The sequence below is a fragment of the Hydra viridissima genome, unplaced genomic scaffold, assembly GCF_058129835.1.
Source record: "Hydra viridissima isolate aposymbiotic clone 2 unplaced genomic scaffold, HvirCarnegie_v1 scaffold_7, whole genome shotgun sequence".
Classification (NCBI taxonomy): Eukaryota; Metazoa; Cnidaria; class Hydrozoa; order Anthoathecata; family Hydridae; genus Hydra; species Hydra viridissima.
The window spans coordinates 10583332-10604453 of NW_028324306.1; the positions used below are offsets into that span (position 1 = coordinate 10583332).

The 21122-nt window shown below is 30.3% G+C and overlaps 4 protein-coding genes and 2 pseudogenes across 7 annotated transcripts in view; 4 read left to right on the forward strand and 2 right to left on the reverse strand.

Moving 5' to 3' along the window:
- The window catches only part of LOC149886089 (uncharacterized), a 282044-nt gene that overhangs the window by 196076 nt on the left and 64846 nt on the right, over positions 1 to 21122 (forward strand). The window lies entirely within an intron of this gene.
- LOC145200734 (uncharacterized) lies at positions 6264 to 7945 on the forward strand. The gene has a single exon (XM_090094107.1). The coding sequence runs from the start codon at positions 6315 to 6317 to the stop codon at positions 7605 to 7607; it is 1293 nt and encodes a 430-aa protein (XP_089950233.1). The 5' UTR covers positions 6264 to 6314; the 3' UTR covers positions 7608 to 7945.
- Positions 8380 to 20685, forward strand: LOC149886105 (uncharacterized; annotated as a pseudogene).
- LOC145184644 (SID1 transmembrane family member 1-like) overlaps positions 11512 to 21122 on the forward strand; it is a 35775-nt gene continuing 26164 nt past the window's right edge. Inside the window, exon 1 of the mRNA XM_090092476.1 lies at positions 11512 to 11585. The gene's annotated coding sequence lies outside the window, so the exon portion shown is untranslated. The remainder of the gene's footprint in view (positions 11586 to 21122) is intronic.
- Positions 13280 to 16535, reverse strand: LOC149886106 (uncharacterized). 3 transcript variants are annotated; one of them, XM_090092491.1, is made up of 6 exons: positions 16111 to 16535; positions 15460 to 15537; positions 15015 to 15355; positions 14641 to 14848; positions 14288 to 14447; positions 13280 to 13721 (listed from the first exon to the last, which is right to left on the reverse strand). In XM_090092491.1, coding segments are annotated over exons 2-5 (576 nt in total). In that variant the 5' UTR covers positions 15486 to 15537; positions 16111 to 16535; the 3' UTR covers positions 13280 to 13721; positions 14288 to 14446. The 3 variants fall into 3 exon arrangements, with proteins under 3 accessions (XP_089948617.1, XP_089948619.1, XP_089948618.1); XM_090092493.1 differs by having other exon boundaries at positions 13458 to 13721; positions 14295 to 14447; XM_090092492.1 differs by having other exon boundaries at positions 13459 to 13715.
- Positions 16676 to 17805, reverse strand: LOC149886107 (uncharacterized; annotated as a pseudogene). The gene has a single exon (XR_016453969.1). The product of XR_016453969.1 is annotated as an uncharacterized LOC149886107 (transcript).

Here is a 21122-nt window from a genome sequence, read left to right on the forward strand (position 1 = left end):
TATTTTTGTCAACTATTTTTGATGATCCTAAGAATAGGATACCGTAATAATCAAATAATCAATATAAAATGTAAGCAATATTTATGCATGTTGTTTACATCCCATTAGATTACATTCTTGTAGTCAAACAGAATGTAAACATTGACATCATTCCCGTTACTTCAAAGCAATAAGCGTCTGCATATGTTTCATTTCCGTATCGTTATCATTCCGATATGATATTGGAAAAAAAAAGTGTTATCGGAATGATTACGACAAAATATAGGTAAAAAAAATTTTAACCGGTATTGTAGTTAGTTTAAATCTCGGTATATACTGGAACTCTTGCCATTCCGATGACACTTTTTTTCCAATATCATATCGGAATGATAACGATACGGAAATGAAACGATACGCAGACGCTTACAAAGCAACCTTTTTTGAAAAAAAGTTGTTAAAGGGAAAAAAACTAACCTTTTCCATTTTCCATTTTGTTACTCTTTTAGATCTTTCATTAACTTTTAAATAAAACTTAAAAAAAATTGATACCATAGTAATTATTTGATACCATAGTAGTTATTTGATACAATAATAATAAGTTGATACACGCAACCTTTTTTGAAAAAAAGTTGTTAAAGGGAAAAAAATTAACCTTTTCCATTTTCCATTTTGTTACTCTTTTAGATCTTTCATTAACTTTTAAATAAAAATTAAAAAAAATTGATACCATAGTAATTATTTGATACCATAGTAGTTATTTGATACAATAATAATAAGTTGTACCATTTTAGTAGTACCATTTTAGTAGGACGTATAAAGCTAACCAAAATTCTAGCATTAAACTTTAACCAAAAGTACGGTCACCACACGTACGTGGAATAGAACTGTTTCTTATTTTAGAGTTGTATGCTATACGAGTGTTATACGAGTGTTGACTACTTTTAAACTTTTAACTGTTTTAAAGTATTACCTTAAAGTTCTCGAAAGCATTCTCTTAAAACTCTCCCTTCCAATTTTTTTCATAATGCTATTTTTTTTCTTCTTTTTCTTTTTCTGTTGTTTCCCTTCAGTTTCGTTTTTTCTGCTTTTTGGATAGGATAGGGTGGGGCAGAACACCCCATTTTAATCTTTTCTATCGTTTTAAAGGGTATGTTTTAGAATACATCAAGACTTTTATCTTAATATGGTTGAGTACTATAAGTTATATAAGCAGGTTTCATAACAAAGACTGTTTTTTGAAACTTTGTAAAAAAATTTGTGCAAAAAGGGCAACTTACCCCACATATAGGGCAGGACACCTCCTCTGTTTATTCAACATTTTTAGTTATTGGTACTGTAAAACCAACCTGTTTAGGAGCTGGTAAATCCAAATAATACCATCCGAGATTGAAAAGGTCTGCAAACAGGACTTTGGGCAAGTATAAAAACATGGTTGTAGAAATTTGTATCAGGTTTATGCCAGACTGGATATGCACAACAGTAGCCATTGTTAGTGTTTCACTCAAATTGGAGCAAGTAAAAGCAATAAGGCTAAATTAGTTATGATTTGTTAATAAATTTTCATTTTTTGATCAGCAAAGAACCACTTGCGTTTGTCAATTGCGTTGAAGCTATCAATAGATGCATATTACACAATAGATGCTTGTATAATATGACATTTTACATGAAAGAAATAACATAGTAGTTATTTTAGTTTTCCTTCACCAGAAGCAGCCACTCGTGCCATCACGTAACTCATTCGATATTTGTTACTAAATTGAAAATTACGTAACTGTTTTCATTGCATTTTTTGCTTGATGAATACTAAGCCAGTTATGTAGTTGCATTTGTTGACCACGGTTTTAAAAGAGTAATAGGATTTTTTTGCACACTTTTATTACCTTGATACAATTTTATGATGATGTTTCGCTCTTCAAGTATAGTTTCTTTTATCATACTTGAGAATAAATATATTTAGAAAAGTAACTTCATAATTTTTTTTTGATAAAATTTTAATTTGATTTGTTATTAACTTTATTTTTTATCAATATAATAACATATTAATGTAAAAACAAAAGCAGGAATTCATAAAATGACAGTCGGCCAAATAGAATGGGGTGGCCTTATGAACAAGAAGACCCTAGTCCTTGTTCATAAGGCCACCCCATTTGATCAACATAGTTCTAAGTCAATTTATTTGTCAAGTGATTGGTTACACTAATTGCTATTTTTTCATCCAATTTAAAATATCGGTGGAGGTTTCTGAGGCAAGTTGTAAACGAAAAATATTTTTTTATGATCTGAAATAAAATTTTGGTGTTTCTTTCTTTCATTATTTTACAATCCTAGATAAAATAGTTTTTATTAGTAATGTGGTTTAAATAAGTCTCTTCTCGGTCTCAGATTTTCAGAAAAAGCTGTTTAAATCATCTAGCCTTGTACCTAGAGCCACATTGTTGACTTGTAACTATGGCTAAAAGTGAATCGCACAAAAAAAAAATGTTTATGATCACGAGTAAGATTATTGGTGCATGTGGTACTTTTTTTTTAAATTTTAACTAACACGATTGAGCAAAAAAATATTGAGTAGCAATAAGAAGAAGAAAACTTGTTTAAAAAACTTTTTTTAGCTGTTTGATGTATTTTAAAGAAAATATTTAGAACTTAGTGATATATAAAAAAAGTTAATTTATAAATAAAATGATATTAAAAAACGAAAACTTTACAGACTATATCGTAAATGTACATTCTGAATCCTGAAGTCTGAATTCGGAGCTTAAAGTGGAGACATAAGGTATGTTTAGGTGACGACAAAACCAACCAACTTAATAACTTTACAGCCAATAAACATAATACAAACTTAAAATTTAATAAAGATAATAATGGACAACCTGTAATTTAGTAACAATAATGATGAACAATTTGTAAAAACGGATAAATTTCATAATATAATATATAAAAAAAGCCCTGTTTTTGCGTTAGGATATCAACAGGAAAGTTTTTCTTTTTTTATCAGTAAAGGTATTTTCTAAACATTGACCAAATAAGTTGCAAACAAGAGCTTAAAAATAAGACAATTAAACAAAGACGTAATGTAATCAGTCCAATTGTCAGGTAAAAAAATTTTCAATAAAAGACATGGTGAGTTCCTTAAAAAGATCATAAATACAATATAATATTGTAATAATTGCAACAAAAGCGATTTGTACGATAGTGAATAGTAAAACTTGATTTATCTTGCAAAGAACTATTTTTTTAAATCTGTTTTTCTCAACTTTGCCTTATTAAAATTCTACACTTAAAACATCAAGCAATAATTTCTCCAGCGGATTTCTGAAAGTTTAGCCACATAATACTTTACGTCATATAGGTAGAATTCTCATTGAACTCTATAAGAACGAATTGGAGTAAAAGATTGTTTAATATTGCTATTGTTTAATATATATAATATGTTAAATATATAGAATAAATTTAAACTTAAGGTTCTCTTTTTTTTACAGACGCCATTTGAGTTTTTTTTTGGGTGACTATGCTCATAAACTAAAATAACTTAATGACATTTTTAATTTTGATTTAATCGATTACAACACATGTTATAACAAATGTTGTAAAAGTTTTTACACATAATGTAATAGGGATGTCTAAATACATATGAATGGAGGAAAACATCGTCAGTGCAATTCGGCTCATTTTGTTCACTTTTCAAATATAAACTCTCAAAGTCTTTCATAGTCATGTAATCTTTCATATTCAAGTAATCTTTCATAGTCAAGTAATATTTAGGGGTTGTTCATTGGCTCAACAAGTCATCAATATTGGACTAACTGAGATATTTATGACAACAGCAAATTAAACTATGAATTTTACTGATTACACTACTTCTTTATGAAATACACTATTAGACTTCTATTTATTTACAATATTTAGTGTTATTAAATAATAGATATTGTAAGCTAAGTTCTTGAAAATTAAAAAAACCCATCTAAGCCCTTCGTAAATCCTTCTTAAACTTTTGTAAAATAAAGATAGAAGGTTTTACAAATTAGCCGACGACATATATTTTTAACTACTATCAGTGTCACATGGATGTTTACATCGTTCAGTTTTCTAATTAACTGGAACATAATTACAGGAACTGAGGATTACATGACATATTTGTTGACGAAATTCATCAGAAAAATAATTCATTCAAGCTATCTATTTAAATTTTATTTGTAAGAAAGTAGAAAAAAGAAAGACAAAAAGAAATTAAAACATTAAATATTAAATTTGTACTGGGAAGATTATACTTAATGTTAAGGTTGTTTTAGCGCTCTTGATAAGTTCTTTAGCTTTATATATTTTTCTGTAAACTACAATCGATATACTATTAGTGCGAAATCCGAAAAACATATAACATTACATACATACATACATACATACATACATACATACATACATACATACATACATACATACATACATACATACATACATACATACATACATACATACATACATACATACATACATACATACATACATACATACATACATACATACATACATACATACATACATACATACATACATACATACATACATACATACATACATACATACATACATACATACATACATACATACATACATACATACATACATACATACATACATACATACATACATACATACATACATACATACATACATACATACATACATACATACATACATACATACATACATACATACATACATACATACATACATACATACATTCGCGAATCAAGACTTGCTTCGATTCGAGATTCGATTCGAAACTAAAAATGCCGATTCGCAGGGCCCTATATATATATATATATATATATATATATATATATATATATATATATATATATATATATATATATATATATATATATATATATATATATATATATATATATATATATATATATATATATATATATATATATATATATATATATATATATATATATATATATATATATATATATATATATATAGAGTGGACCAGTGAAAAGTTGCCAAACAGCTGATGAAAGATTGCATTAATACATAGAAATTGTTCATGAATATGAAGCAAACAGAAGGGCAGATTGCAAAAAAACCTGGAAGAGTAATTAGTTTCCTGCTATTGGTTTGTTTAAGCCTCTGCTTAAGCAAACAAATTACCAATTCATCATAATATATCACAGTGTCACGAAATGACTATTAATTCGAACCTCTTGTCCCGAGAAAACCCTTTGGAGGTTTGAGAGTACGCATGTGTACAATTACAATAGAAGTTGGTTTTGAAATCTTACATCATTGTCCGAGAAAGAAAAATCAGTTTAAAGTTTCTAATTTTATGCTTATTTAATAAGGTCAATAAACTAAGAGTTTTTTTTTCTTTCTCAAAAAAACTGTCTATTTTGGTTATTTGTTTTACAAATAGCACATACAAAATATTTTAGCAAAAAAATAATTAACTAAAAAATTCCGGGAAAAACCTGCAAACAGTTTAGAAACCGTTTTAAAAGAACAAGGTGTGCGTCATTTTTCAAAATGCCTAACCAAGCAAAAACTCATGAAGACAACAGGAAAACTGTCTGTTTTCTCTGTATGAACAAAGCTAACAGGCAGCTGACTGATTTTATGATTAAACGCAGTCAAGAAATTTTGGGCCAAAGAATCAACTTTGAAGACCAAAGAGTACCAATTGGAATCTGTGAAAACTGTCGAGTAAGTCTCAGAAGAAAAGGTGAAGGGAGAGATGTCCAACTTCCTTCCTTGCCAGACTATCAAAACATAAAGATCCATCCTGCAACAAGAGAATCAGCATGTGATTGCTTGATTTGTAGTGTGGGAAAAGCAAAATTCAGAAGCCCTCAGATAAGTGGAGCAACAAACACTGCCAGTCAGCTTATAGAACAGCCAATTGTTGAGAAAAGATGTTCAGCATGCTTTTCATTGATAGGAAGAGGCATCCCTCATGTCTGTACTAAAGCAATGTTATGACAGAACTTACTCGAAGTTGCAGAAAAGGAAAAAAAAGCAGCAGAAAGAGTGGCTGTTTCTGTAATTGCCAACAAAGTTCCTTCCCCCCATGGCACTGTCCGTCTCAATCAAGGAGTAGGAAGACCCTTTCCAGTAACTCCAGGCAAAAACTGTACTTTTTAAACAAAAACTTTTGTCAAAGGGCATAGCAATAAAATATACACTATGAATTTTGGAAATGATACAATGGTAACTTTCTGTGATTTTTTGCAGGTCCATCGCGACAAAGAGAATTATTTCCTTCATCTACACCCACCTTGACTGCACAACATCTAGTACAAGTTCAAAACCAGATTGGTCTTTCAAATAGAGGAATGAATATGCTTGCTTCAACTCTAAACAAAGTAGTTCCACAGCGTGTTGTGGAGAAAAATTTCAGAGAAAAGTTTGAATCTCTTGGAAAGCAACTTTCTGACCTCTTTGTCACCTCAGAAATTACTGATACATCCAAAAGCACTAGCCAAGAGTCTAAACATTTATTGGTGTACTGCAATGAAATGGAGTCATTAAGAAACACTGTTGCTGAAGTCAGAGGCCCTCAGTCAGACCAGCTTATTAAGGTAGGGATAGATGATGGAGGCGGGTTCGTGAAAGTTTCTTTTGGTATTATGAGCTTAGAAACACCAGATACTTCTCCTCCATCAAAGAAACCTCTCTTTAAAAATTTCAAAGACTCAGGAGTGAAGCGTCAACTTTTGGTGGCCATTGCAGAAAATGTCTCTGAAAACTATGACAATGTCAAACAAATCCTGGATAAACTGTGTTTAGCGAGAATGTCTTTTGTGTTGTCATGCGACATGAAGCTTGCTAACATAATTTGTGGCTTGCAATCTCACTCTAGTGCACACCCTTGCACCTGGTGTGACATTGAGTCAAAGAATCTTCATCACAGTGGTGAGCTTCGAACATTTGGCTCCATTCGTTCTGATTTTGAAGGCTTCCAAGCAGCTGGTGCCCAAACAAAAAAGGCAAGGGACTTTCAAAATGTTGTTCACCAGCCAATAATAAGACTTTCTGATGATACTCTTGTCCTAGATTTTATTCCTCCTATGGAACTTCACCTTCTTATTGGTGTTGTGAACCACCTCTTTAAGAACCTCTGTCAGGTTTGGCAAAATGCAGATGAGTGGCCAAAGATGATCAACATTCAACAACAACCTTTTCATGGAGGACAATTTGCTGGCAATGAGTGTAGAAAGCTTTTGAGAAATGTTGACTCACTTCAACAACTTGCAGAGAAGCATGCTTGCTTTTTGGCATTTCCATTTATTGAAACCCTCAGAAAATTTGATGCTGTTGTTCATGCCTGCTTTGGGAATACACTCCAACAGAACTACTGTGAGCTTATTGAAGAGTTTAAAGCTTCCTATCTCAACCTTCCAAACACAAGTGTTACCCCCAAAGCACATGCTGTTTTCTTCCATGTGACACAGTTTATTGATCGCCACAACCACTCTCTGGGCATCTTTTCTGAGCAAGCCACAGAGTCACTTCACCACAACTTCAGTCTTCATTGGCAACGTTTCAAGAGGCCAGCCATCCATCGGGATTATCCCAGGAATCTTCGAAACTGTTTGATCGAGTATAACAGTAAACATTTATTTTGATTTCTATTTGTGGAAGAGACATTTACAGTTATTAATTACATATGCTATGTAAGAGTTTAATAAAGGCTTCCTTCTTAATCAATTGAGTAGAATAATTTTGTATAAGTATCTAGAATCATTAATGTTTTTCACAGCTTGAATTTCAAAGCTGAAAGTAGAAAACTGTTTGTCTTTCAAGAATAGTTTGTATGTATTTTTTTTGGTTTTGCTTTGTTTAGAGTTGCAAACACATTATATGTTGAAGAAATTTATATGTTATAATAGAGAACAAGATTTTTTTAAAGAAATTATTTTTTTGTAAAATTTTTATTCTGAGCAATAAAATTAAAAACTTTAAACTGATTTTTCTTTCTCGGACGATGATGAAAGATTTCAAAACCAACTCTAGTGTTATTCTACACATGTGTACTCTCAAACCTCTAAAGGGTTTTCTCGGGACAAGAGGTTCGAATTAAAAGTCATTTCGTGACACAGTGATATACTAACATTAATGGCAATTGAGAAGATAAGTAATATCAAACTGCGACAAAAAGCTTTTTTTTTCATGAACTGGTTATTGAGAATATAACTACTTCTAATTAGATTATACAGCCGTTTTATTGACAATAAATGCTTGTTAAAAGCCTTAATTAAAATTAGAAATATTGTTGTTAAATAAATGATGATGAAGATGATGAAGATGATGATGATCATAGGCGCCGAGTTCACGGGGGCAACAGGGGCAGTGGCCCCCCTAGAAATTTATACTAATAATATATTATCACAGATTATCATGAGGGCGAGAGTATCTATTCGCCCCCGTAATTATGATGATGATGATGAAACCAAATTAGATGCAAATGAGAATATTGATGATGATAATGATGGGGTTGATTGTGGTATTATTAATGATTTATCAAGGCAGATGCACTTATGATTAATATCTAAATCATATTCTTTGATTGAATTAAACTTTTTTCTACATATACATGCAACAGTCAACACAATTAAAATAGAATTTATCTTAATACTGGAAATCAAATCTTCAAGTAAAATAAGCTGTTTATATTTTGGACATAATGTTTCATTGAGTTGGTTAACCTTTATATTTTCCACAAGACAGAAAAAACAAAATAAGTGTTCACATTTTTTTAAGAGTTTCTGGTTGTTTTGGTATTTTACCATAAAAATTACACTGGTAAAGCTGTAAATGAGGATTGATTTCTTTTTTTTTAGTTCTTCGATATCTATTTCCAAGTCATGCTGTCACAATGTTTTTTTTAATGGTAGCAATCATGGAAGATGACCACACTTTTTTACCAATATCAGGGCAACCAATAAACTTTTTATTATTGTTTTAGTGATTTAGTAACATTTAAACTTTTACTGAGTTTTTCTAACTGCTGACAACAATAGCATTCATCACAATGAGTTTTCCAGTTCATATTTAAAAGAAGTGTTTTTGATTTCATTCTTTTGATCATATTCTTTATGGTATATGGTTTGAAAATTTTTAGATGAGTGTACATTCTCTAAATCTGACATGACATGGAATACATATTTCAATGTTATTTTTTTTGGTTTATTCCAATAGGATACTTTTTTTTCCCAACCAAATATCCACAGACCCTGTAAATAAGATTCAAATTTTTGTAATGAATTTTCATCTAAAAATAATAAAAACTGTTTGGATAGTTCTTGTGTTTATATTCATGAAGTAAATTAAGCTAATAAATAAATAAAAAACTACATATAAAGTAAAAGATTTTATTTAAAATTGTTAAAAACATTTAGTCAAGTTTTTTACATAAGGACAATTTTTATTTCACAAACGATATAAATAAAATGTTATCAATTTAGGACAATGGTTAGAAGTAAATTTTGAACAAGAAAAAAAATTGAGTGCTAAGATTTTTTATAAGTAATGAAAAGTTAAAAGATTCATATACAGTATTGGACAAAACATTTGCAACCAACATCGAACAATGCTAAAAAGTGTTCCTAATTTTACATGTCTTAAAAACGAAACGAACTATACTACCACAGCAAACAGTTCAGGAGTCTGGAGTCATAGCATGCCATGACATGAGCAATCAGCTGACAGGAGACAGCACACAGGCAGAATTTCGTTGACAAGTGCCATTTTGCAGCGGACAAAACAAGTGCAACTTTTTTTGTTTGTTTCATTTTCTTAAGTCTGGTCCATGTCAACGTCACGGAAGTTTTTTAATAATTAAAGGAAGTATCCAGAAGTTTCCAGAAGTTTCCAGAAGCATGCAGAAGCTTCCAGAAGTTTCCAGAAGAAGCATCTGGAAGCATCCAGTAGCATCCAGAAATATTTATTATTTTTATGACTTCAAGTGCAAAAATGGCTCCCGACAGTCTTGGATTGGAACTAAGAAAGAAAATTATTGGCGATTACGTAAGTGGAATGTCACAAAAAAGTATTTGTGATAAATATCGCGTGAAAAAATGGACCGTATCAAGACTATGTTCCAAACATCGTTCTACAGGGAAGTTGGCAGCTGATAACAAAGGTGGAAGACCGCGTTCCACCACTTTTAGAGAGGATTCTATGATCGTCAGATCCGTCAAGAAGGATCCCTGGATATCATCAGTCGAGATACAAAAGCAATTAGAGCTGCCTGTATCGGACCGAACAATCAGACGACGTGCTGTTGAAGCCGGATTGTTTTCTCGACGCCCTGCAAAGAAACCGCTGATTTCACTAAAAAAACCAGACTCCTGTTTGCTATATCTCATATTGACTGGAATGTGCAGAAATAGCGAACTGTCCTGTTCAGTGATGAATTGAAGTTCAACATCATTGGGAGCGATGGCATTTTCCGTGTACGTCGACCGGCCGGAAAACGCCTCGATTTACGTTAGTGGCATAAGACCGTGAAGCATGGTGGAGGCAACGTATTGGTCTGGTGGTGTTTTTCTGCTAACGGTCTAGGTCCAATACATCGAAACGATGGAATAATGGACCGTTTCATGTATAAAAATATCCTGAAAGATGTTATGTTACCTCATGGTGAATGGAATATGCCAATAAAATGGGTTTTTCAGCAAGACAACAATCCGAAACACATGCAAAAGTAGTCAAGCAGTGGTTTCAAGACAACCACCTATCGGTGGATTGGATTGGCCGCCTCAATCTCCGGATCTCAACCCTATCGAGAACCTGTGGGAGATCGTCAACCGCAGAGTTAATCGTGAAGGTGTTCGTAATAAGGATCAACTGTTTGAACAAATCCAAAAGGCCTGGGCAGCGATTCCACAAAGTTTCATTGATCACCTGATCGAATCTATGCCTCGAAGATGCAAGGCTGTGATCGACAACAAAGGATTCGCCACGAAATACTGATAGCGAAATACAGCTTGGTCAACATTTTGTCGAGTTGCACTTGTTTTGTCCAGAAGGAAATCAACTTTTTTTAATACTTTTGATTAATTTATTAATTTTCGTGTACAAATAATGAACTTCGTAATGAATAAAACTTGAAGAACTCTGTCTCTAAACTGTCACATAGCTATTTCTCTAAATTGAAAAAATGCAGCACTTTTATATAAAGAAACTAAATTAGCATTATTTGGTTGCAAATGTTTTGTCCAATACTGTAAGTAAAAGTAGGAAAACTTTTAAGTATTACCGCTCAAAAAATAATTTAAAAAGACTTCCGAATTTGTAAACAAATCAAAGAAAAAGATTTTTTTAGGTAGATCCTCTTCAATCATAAAATAATATTCCCCTTTCATCTTACTTACTTCTTGATAAAATTAAGTTACCGAGACATTACTAACAGCCTAAAAGCTGGTTATCAACGTAGACGATTTTAAAAAACGTGATAAGTAATGAAAAATTGGTCGCTAAGTAAAAATTCATTCGGTAACATTCATTCAGGTCGGTAGCCATTTTGAAAGTTCTAAAATTTTCATAATCCAATTTTGCTTGCGCACAATAACATGTCACTTATTAACAGAGTTTGAACGACCGTGGGTAATAACGCACTTTTGAAGCATTACTGTTCTGCATTTTACAAAAATGGAAAAAATTAGAACGGTATTATGAAGCTACAGAAAATGAACTAAATGAAATATATTTGAAAAGAAACATTAAAAATTAGTCATATTCGTGCACTCAGCACTTATTTACTTCAGATTAGGGTCTATTTAACAGTTTCAATGTCATTGGGTATAATTTTTCCCTAATAATGATAATAAATATAATTTCCGTAAGTACCCATTTACCCAAAGCAAAAATACTCAATTTACTTTTAACCCTACTTTACATTTAACCTCTACAGACTTATATGAATTCAATCTAATTGCGAATTTATTTGAGTTTATACCACTATATCTAAACATGCAAAGTTGTCAGCTTTATTTTAGATTTAAAGAATCAGCTTTGTGATATTGAATTAATGATGTTACTTATGGTTATCTAAAATTGCTAAAATAAACATTATTTCTTTCTATAATTTTGAATTTATATACCTGGAAATAAACTACTGCTTATATCTATTCTATGTGATTTTTAAAATATTAACTTTAATGCCCAATCACTCGATCCTATCATAGGGTAATTCCACATTAAATCACCCAGTCCATTGAACCATGTGTCTTCATTTTTTGTTATATTTTGACACATTATTCCTAATTATAAAAAAATAGTGCATGCAAAATTTCAGCTAAAAATGTTGAGCGGTTGACAAGATACTGCAATTTTAATATTGACCTGGTTTCCCAAAATGACCCGGTTTTCATAACGTTCTGAAAAAACATTTTTCTTAAAAAAACAAGAAATAAAAATGGCAAAAATATGAAAATAAACACATATAATGTATTTTTGATGCCGAATTCAATCAATGTACTTAAAATGCTCAAATATAAAAGGAACATGCTTAAAAGTTAATAAAACAACTAGTTTCTATAAACCAACTTTTGGGCTCAATATTTCAAAACACCCCCGTCAATATTTTTTTATTTTTTTTTTTTGCTATTATTATTTTCAGCTGCTTATAATCTTACAAGGCACAAAAAATCTAACTGGAAAAACTACTGAAACATATGGAACTTTAATTTCAAAGATATATCAAATTTTAAATAAATTATTTTAAAAAATTTGCAAATAGATTTCTGTAAAATATTACATTTAGTTTATAGACTCCTTATAAAAAAAAAAAAATCTTTGCTATATTTAAAGAAGTCTTAATTATATGATAACTTAATTATTTGATCTTAACAACTGAAAAAAACATCCTGTTTTGTTTTTATATAATTTACAATTATCAAAAGTTAAATTATCAACTATTGATAATTTAACTTTTGATAATTGTCCTAATAAAGAAACCCTCACCAAATGTTTGTATGAGATTTTTGGAGAAAATACGAAGATGATTTTGAGATACACTACAACCCAGATAACACAAGGACGTCCGCCCGACGTCTTTTAGACGTCTTTGTTATGGTCGGCCCTACGTCGGTTTAAGACGTCGGCGTGTCTGCGATTTGATCGCCGGTCCCACATCGGCCCTACCTAATTGGCCCAACGTACAGAAAATGCTAGCTTGCCGACGTTGCTGTATTTGCACACGACGTTAGCAAAGAACTGTTTTGCCCGACATCGCGTGAATACGTAACCGCTCAATTTTTACTGAATACGCGACAAATAAAAAAATACAGTTTAATTTTGTATACAAAATTTAGATGTTAATTAATTAGTCTTTATTGATTGATTGTTTATCAACTAATTGATATATCAAAAGTTCACAATTAATTTTAAAAATTATGTCATAACGTTTACAAAATTTATTATTAAAACATGTCTAACGTTTACAAAATTTATTATCGATTATTGGGCATATATGCAATAAATTGTTTAAATGACTTATCAACAATTTTATCAAATAGTTAAAAAAAAGTAACGAAAAAAATGACAATTAAAAAACATAAAACTTTTATTTATACATATTATATACGCTTTGTATTACAATTAGTGTTGATTCGCATGATTTGCACGTCGTTGTCTTCCTCCATCTCGATCACTTGCAGGCTTAAACCAGTCCCGACAAACAATACCTATCTCGTTATCTGTTGCTCCATTTGTTGCTGGATTTCTTCTAACTGCATCTTAACATAAAACAACAATATATATATATATACATATATATATATTAATATATATATATACACATATATATATATACATATATATATATGTATATATATACATATATATATATATATATATATATATATATATATATATATATATATATATATATATATATATATATATATATATATATATTAAATATATAATATAAATAATATATAATTTATCATAAATAGTATATCATATAATATATATATATATATATATATATATATATATATATATATATATATATATATATATATATATATATATATATATATAATATATATATACATATATATAATATATATATACATATATATAATATATATATATATACATATATATAATATATATATATATATATATATAATATATATATATATATATATGTGTGTGTGTGTGTGTGTGTGTGTGTGTGTGTGTGTGTGTGTGTGTGTGTGTGCGCGCGCGCGCACGCTAAATAATTTAATATAAATTAAGTAATTTTACCACAAATATATTTTATATATTACAAATATAAAATAAGTAATTTAACCACAAACAACTGCATAAAGTTCCATTTTGCTGAATGCAATCTTATTTCCTTTTCCTTTCCAATTGCATAACTTTGCAACATCTGTGATCAATAGACGAGATAACACTGCTCTGGTAGTTGACTTTACATTGAGCCCACCAACCAATCCAAGAAATCTTGTCTATATAAAGTAATATAAAGAAATGAGGTATTTAAAGGATATAAGGTAATTTTAGTTATCATAATGCTTTTGAAAACAAATTTCCTTAATAAAACGTTTCATTAAGGAAACTTGTTTTCAAAGCATTATGATAACTAAAATTACCTTATATCCTTTATTAATTAAAATAAGTTCATTAATACATAGAGTTTACCAGTCTCCCTTTAATGTCGCTTTCTTCAGCTTGATCATTAATAAGATTAAACTGTTCAACAGTTTTTGCTGGCAATTGAAAAGGTAATCTCCCTCATTTGTACTTGCAAGGTGCTGTAACAGGTTTATGGTCTTTTCTCCTTGTTCCTTAAGCTCGTCTCCTTGCGCTTTAATTTCTTCAAGAAGAAGAATTAGTTTCTGTTCCACAGCTAAAAAATAATATTAGAACCGTTGAGACAAATAATTTGTAATGAAACATTCAGTATAATCTTTTAAACTAATCTAAAAATCTATTATGTAATCTATAATGTGATATATAAGTAATCTATTATTCTGATTTAATAAAATGTTCATTTAAATAAATTAAAAATGTACGCGTTGCAGCTAAATGCAGTCGTCCATCTGCAGAGCACGATGGTGATTCTTTTAAATGTGATTTTCCATGAGGTTTTGATAATGTTGAAAAAATGCTTGACAGACCACTTGATTTGCTAGCCTCATATTCTTGAGTGTTATAAACCAAGTGTGAATTTGAAAAAACAGGGGGCTCAGGAAGGTCTTCGTATTCAATAGTTAACTTTTTAGGTCTTTTTTGTGTAGAACTTTTGTTGAGATTTTTTTTAGCTTCAGCTTGTTGAGAGTTATTCTTTTGGAAACAAAAATTTATTTCCGGACTACTGCTTATATCTGTGTCTGATAAAGGAAAATATGAATTCCTAAAAAGAAATTTCAACTAAAAGATACTGACAAAACTTATGTTGAACCACAAATAATCTTGATAAATTAATAAATCAATAAACATAACTTAGTTTTTACATACCTTGTACATTTACATTTACGTTGCATTGTTCCATCTATGTCTGAAACATCTGTCCCCAAATCAGATTTCTGTTTGAATCTAAACCAATTTTTATTAAGTTTATAACTATATTTTAACTGACACATTAGTTATGACTAAGACACTAAAAACAATAAGTATTTATTTGGTAAGTAAAAGACAATTCATGATTTATTTTTGTAAGCATTCAATGGCTATCAAGTTTCTGTATTACATTTTTATAAATACAGTTTGTTGGGGTTTGATTGGGTTTGAGATACTCCCGATATCTCAAACCCCGGATAACTCAAATTTCTTTCCAGCTCCCATTACACACTCATTAATACTTTCTCATATAAATCACTCTATAACTCAAACCCCTAATAACTTAAACATTCACAAATAAGTTTAATCATTTTATTTGTCACTGTGGCTTATATTTTGCCGATAACTCAAACTTTAGAAGAAAAATAATGAAAAAATCTTATTCAAAGTGAAAAATTTTCTTCATTAAATTAAAACTCGAACTAATTTCTTGGTCCCCTGGAGGTCCGAGTTATAGGGAGTTCACTGTATTTGAACAATTATTATAAACTTTTTTCAAAATTTTTATATATTTATATTATATTTTTATTAAAATATCAAAAAAATTACCATAATTTTTTAAAATTCTTGCTTTGTAACTTTTCCATTCATCATTTTCAACGCCAATAGATGCTTGGACAGCTTTTAAAATTCTTAGGTGAGATTTGTACGGTGGCCAATAACATTCAAGATGTTCATCAAGTTCATCAGTACATCTAATCCAAGTTTTAGGAGCAATTTCCACTTCATCGGTTTCAAGAAAGTGAACAATACAATATGATCTAAACATATTAACAATACAATATAATCTAAACATGTGGTAGTGGTAAGAGCGCTCCCTTTGTAAACGAGAGTTTCGGAGTTTTGCTCCCATCACATCCCTGGAAGTACTGCGCTCAACTTAGTTTCTCCACACAGTGCACTTGCTCATTACAGTTCATGTTTCGGAGGTACATAGCCGAGAGTCAGTTGTACCATGATTAACAACAACAACAACAAAAAAAGAGTAGGCTCCAAGACTGTATTGGTCCCCTTCGGCCTTGAAAAGGTATATAAGGAGAAAAAAAAAAAAAATTCGCTCTCACCCAGTACATTTATACTATAAAAAATAAATTGTCAATTTAATATATTTTTTTTATAAAAAAGAAATAATGAGGTGTTCACTATCATTGATAGGTAAACACACACATTTTGAAACTACATCATTTATGCTATATATAGAAATAATATCTTCAACTTGAGACACTTTGAACGTTTTAACATTTTTGAGTCTAAAGGATATTCATAAAACGAGTTCACATTGCAAAATAACTTTACAGCTATAAATACATCAAAATCTTTTTTAATTATGTTTTGAAGGATTCCAACTTTGAAAGTATTTAGAAGTACACTATTATTATTTTGTGTTAATGAAAACATAAATGATTGAAGTTCAATATTCTTATATTGAATGCCGTTAAACAACTCAGGCCATATTATTGGACCGTTGTTATGTTCATATTTACATATAGGGTAATCTTTTTTTGTATGTTTCTTAGAGACAGAGATTAGCTTTTTTTCTGAAACTCGTCTTATAACTTGCTCAAGTGGTAATGACGGTTTTCTTATAAGTTTTTTAAGACTTTGTAAGTAATTTTCAAAAGGGAAAGCGCTTATTTCATCTAATGCACCAAACCGATGAACATCATCTCGTAAATGAATTAGGCAGTGAACATTGTAAGTAACAAACTCTGGTCCATATAATTTCAGTGAATGTTGTACAAATATTGTCAACAATTTTTGAGCAAAGTCGCACATATTTTGACAAAGCTTACTGCTAACAAGACACGAAATAGCTACATGAAGGAGCAAAAAATGTTTGAACAAAATAGGATGAATATTGTATTTAAGAACTAATGGACCAGTATACAACAAAAACAAACGAAATTCAGTTGCCTTCCAACGATCTAGTTCAGAAAGGGAACGTGGTTTACGTGCAAACTCATTTGGTATCGAACTACGTAACAACTTCTGGTGTTCACTTATTTTCATGACTTGTTGTGCAGATAATCTAGTTTTTAAAGGACCTTTAACCCAAAACTGTAATAACTTTCTCATGACACTTAAACAAACCAGATGCATGTAATCTAAGACAAAGTCGGTTACCATGCCAATTGACAACTGTGTTAGAGGTGATTTAATATTATTTTTATAATGATCTTCATACAACATATCATTAAATGCTTCATTAGTTCGAAGAAATCTATTTACTTCTGGAAATGTCATTCTTCCAATATGTTTTCCTGATTGAATGCAACGATCACAGCTATAATAACCACTATACTGCTTTGTATTTTTTAAAAATGATCGTGCAGGAGCATCGCACACAAAACTATGAATTCAAAATTGATAAAGATTTTTCTTCAGTATTATTCCATTCTTTTCCAATTGAGATGCTTCAGTTACAAATGAGTTCAAAAATTCAATAAGATTAGAAGGTTTGTTATATCCAGCATACAATCCAATTAGAAAAGGCTTACTTGTGTAACTTGGTTGTTTTAACAAACCAAGAATTGGCCACAGCTGTAAACCACTACTTTTAAATATTGGCAAACTGTCAATATTGCATTGCATTGATAATTGAGAACATTCTGATAGATTGACAAAACTTTGTTCACTTTTAAACACTTTTTGCAAGCATGAAGCAATACCGAAATGATGATATATACCACCACTACTTAACTGTTCATAACTCACATATCTTGGTGTTGACAATAAAGTCCTGGGATCAAGTGGCAAAAAAGAATGATGTGGTTGAAGTATACGTAACAGAGATTTTATTGACTTGTGAGAAATATTTTCATCAACAGCCCAACATGCAAGCTCAACAACCAGTCCTTCCTTACCATCACTGTCATCAGTATCTGGAAAATTATCTAATTCAGAATTCCATTCCACCCTATCACTGTCACTCATTTGGAGATACACATAGTCATTTGATTTGAATGGCTGATCATTAACTTTTTCACTCAACATAAAATTATTATGTGGAACTTGATTTGTGTTAAAAACATCTGCAATTTTGTAAGCTTCACAAGAATCAGTTTCTTTATTAAAATAGACTTCATTACTTATATCTATTAATTTATTAGTAAGGGTTTTACTGGAATGCTCAATTGATAAAATATTATGAACTAGAACATCATCTTCATTTATGGCACTTGAAGTTTGAATGTCTTTCAAGTGTGCTTGAACTCTGGCTCGTATACGACGCCTCATGGTAGAATATGATTTGGACCTAATAACAATATCCAACAATTTCACTGTAGATGCATTGTTAGAAATATATATCAATCCTATTCAGTAAGCCACAATAGAAAAGGCTTTATGAAACTATTCTAGAATGAAGCATAAAAATAAATTTATTTTTAAAAAAATTATTAACCTTAACCTAACCTTTTAAAAAAATTATTAAACTATTAACCTTGTAAGGTCAATGTCCTTTAACAACGTTGACCAAAAAGACTCACCAACGATTACTAACAAGACTCATCAACGTTGACAAACAAAAGGTCAATAGAAATTTAAAGAGATTTCAAAAAATATAAAGTTAAAAACTATTTAACAAATGCAAGCTTGCATTTGTAAACTTAAAACTTTAAAAATATCTTTACATATTTTTAAAGTTTTAAAATAGCAATGGTTGCAAATTAGCAACGAAACTTTCAAATCTTTATGATTTGTCTTGATTTAATCAAAAATGAAAAAGTTGTAATATATATTTTAAAATAATGCTTAAGTAACATACTTGCTAGTCATCAATTCTTCAGTTCTCTTTAGACTTTTTTTTTCCTTCTTTTTATTCGTAAATACAGACTTTTAGACGCACGTGCGGAAATAAATTTGAAGCATGTGAGCACAGTGTTTTCACTGACCAATCAAAATTCGTTTATAATTTTTTATTTTCATTTTAATTTTTGATATATCCTTTTTATTTATTTTTATTAATAAAAAAAAAATGTACAGCCCTTAAATGAATATCTAGGTCCGAGAGTTCTAGATGCATATCTATAGATATGCATAAAAAAAATTATAGCCCTTAAAGGGCTATAATTTTTTTTATTTAAAAGAAATAAAAATTATAACTAAAATTGAAATTAAAAAAGGAAATTTTTATATTTAAAACGCCCTACTTTTGTCGGTAGGATAACGTTTGCATAATAATACAACGTTATGAATTGGTTTAATGTTATCATATCTACGTTAGCAGGACGTGAAAATAATTTGGGTTGCCCGACGTTATCCTAACGAAGTCGGTAAGACGTTTTTAGTAATAGGTTGACCCGACGTAATTATATCAACGTCGGCAGGACGCCATATTGTGTTAAGTGGCCCAATTACAAAATTCCGACGTCGGGCCAACTTGCGGTGTTATCTGGGAAGCAATGGCAAACTACTTATCGTGCAACACTATTGAGTTTAACAGCAGATGTTCCAATGTTTGTTGAACTATAAGTATCTTGCTTTGAAAAGCTACAAGCTCAACCTTTTATTGCTCACTCTCAATCACAATACCTTAACCAACTAAAACAAAATATGGATCAATCAAAAATTATCATTATTGGCGACTTTGCTGAAAAATATGCTTTTGTAGTCCAAGATGAAATACAAAGCTATCATAGAAACACCCAACAATGTTCTTTAAATCCATTAGTGATATACTATATAGGTGATAAAGGTGTACTGAAACATATTTCTTACTGTTTTATATCAGAAGACATTACGCATGATGTCTCTTATGTGTACAAAATATTCCAACTAATCATACCAATATTAAAAATAAAATTTTCCAATCTGTTAAAATTACATTTATTCACTGATGGTTGCGCAGGACAGTACAAATATTGTAAAAGCTTTTACAATCTATGCCGACTAGAGGATGAATTCGGCCTTAAAGTTGAATGAAAATTTTTTGCCACATCCCACGGAAAGTCACCATGCGATGGGATTGGCGGAGCTGTAAAAAGCTTAACAGCACAAGAAAGTTTAAAACGACTATACACAAACCAAGTTCTCACATCAGAAGCTATGTATGAATTTTGCATTGAGAAAATCAAGGTTGTTAACTTCATTTACATAAAAGAATTGGACTTAAAAAATTCTTGAAATTTTAATTCTTGAAAAAGTAATATATCTTTGAAATTAAAGTTCCATATGCTTCAGTTGTTTTTCCAGTTAGATTTTTTTTACCTAGTAAGATTATAAGCAGCTGAAAATACTAACAGCATAAAAAAAAAAAAAATTGACGGGGTGTTTTGAGATATTGGGCCCCAAAGTTGGTTTAAAACATTATATGTGTTTATTTTCATATTTTTGCCATTTTTATTTCTTGTTTTTTTTAAGAAAAACGTTTTTTCAGATTGTTATGAAAACCGGGTCATTTTGGGAAACCAGGTCAATATTAAAATTGCAGTTTCTTGTCAAACGCTCAACATTTTTAGCTGAAATGTAGAGCTCTGCGTTACGACAGTCCGATTCCGGCTCGTACCGACTTTTTTGTCGGAAGTTCGACACCTACTCGTAACAAACTTGGAAATTCTGAC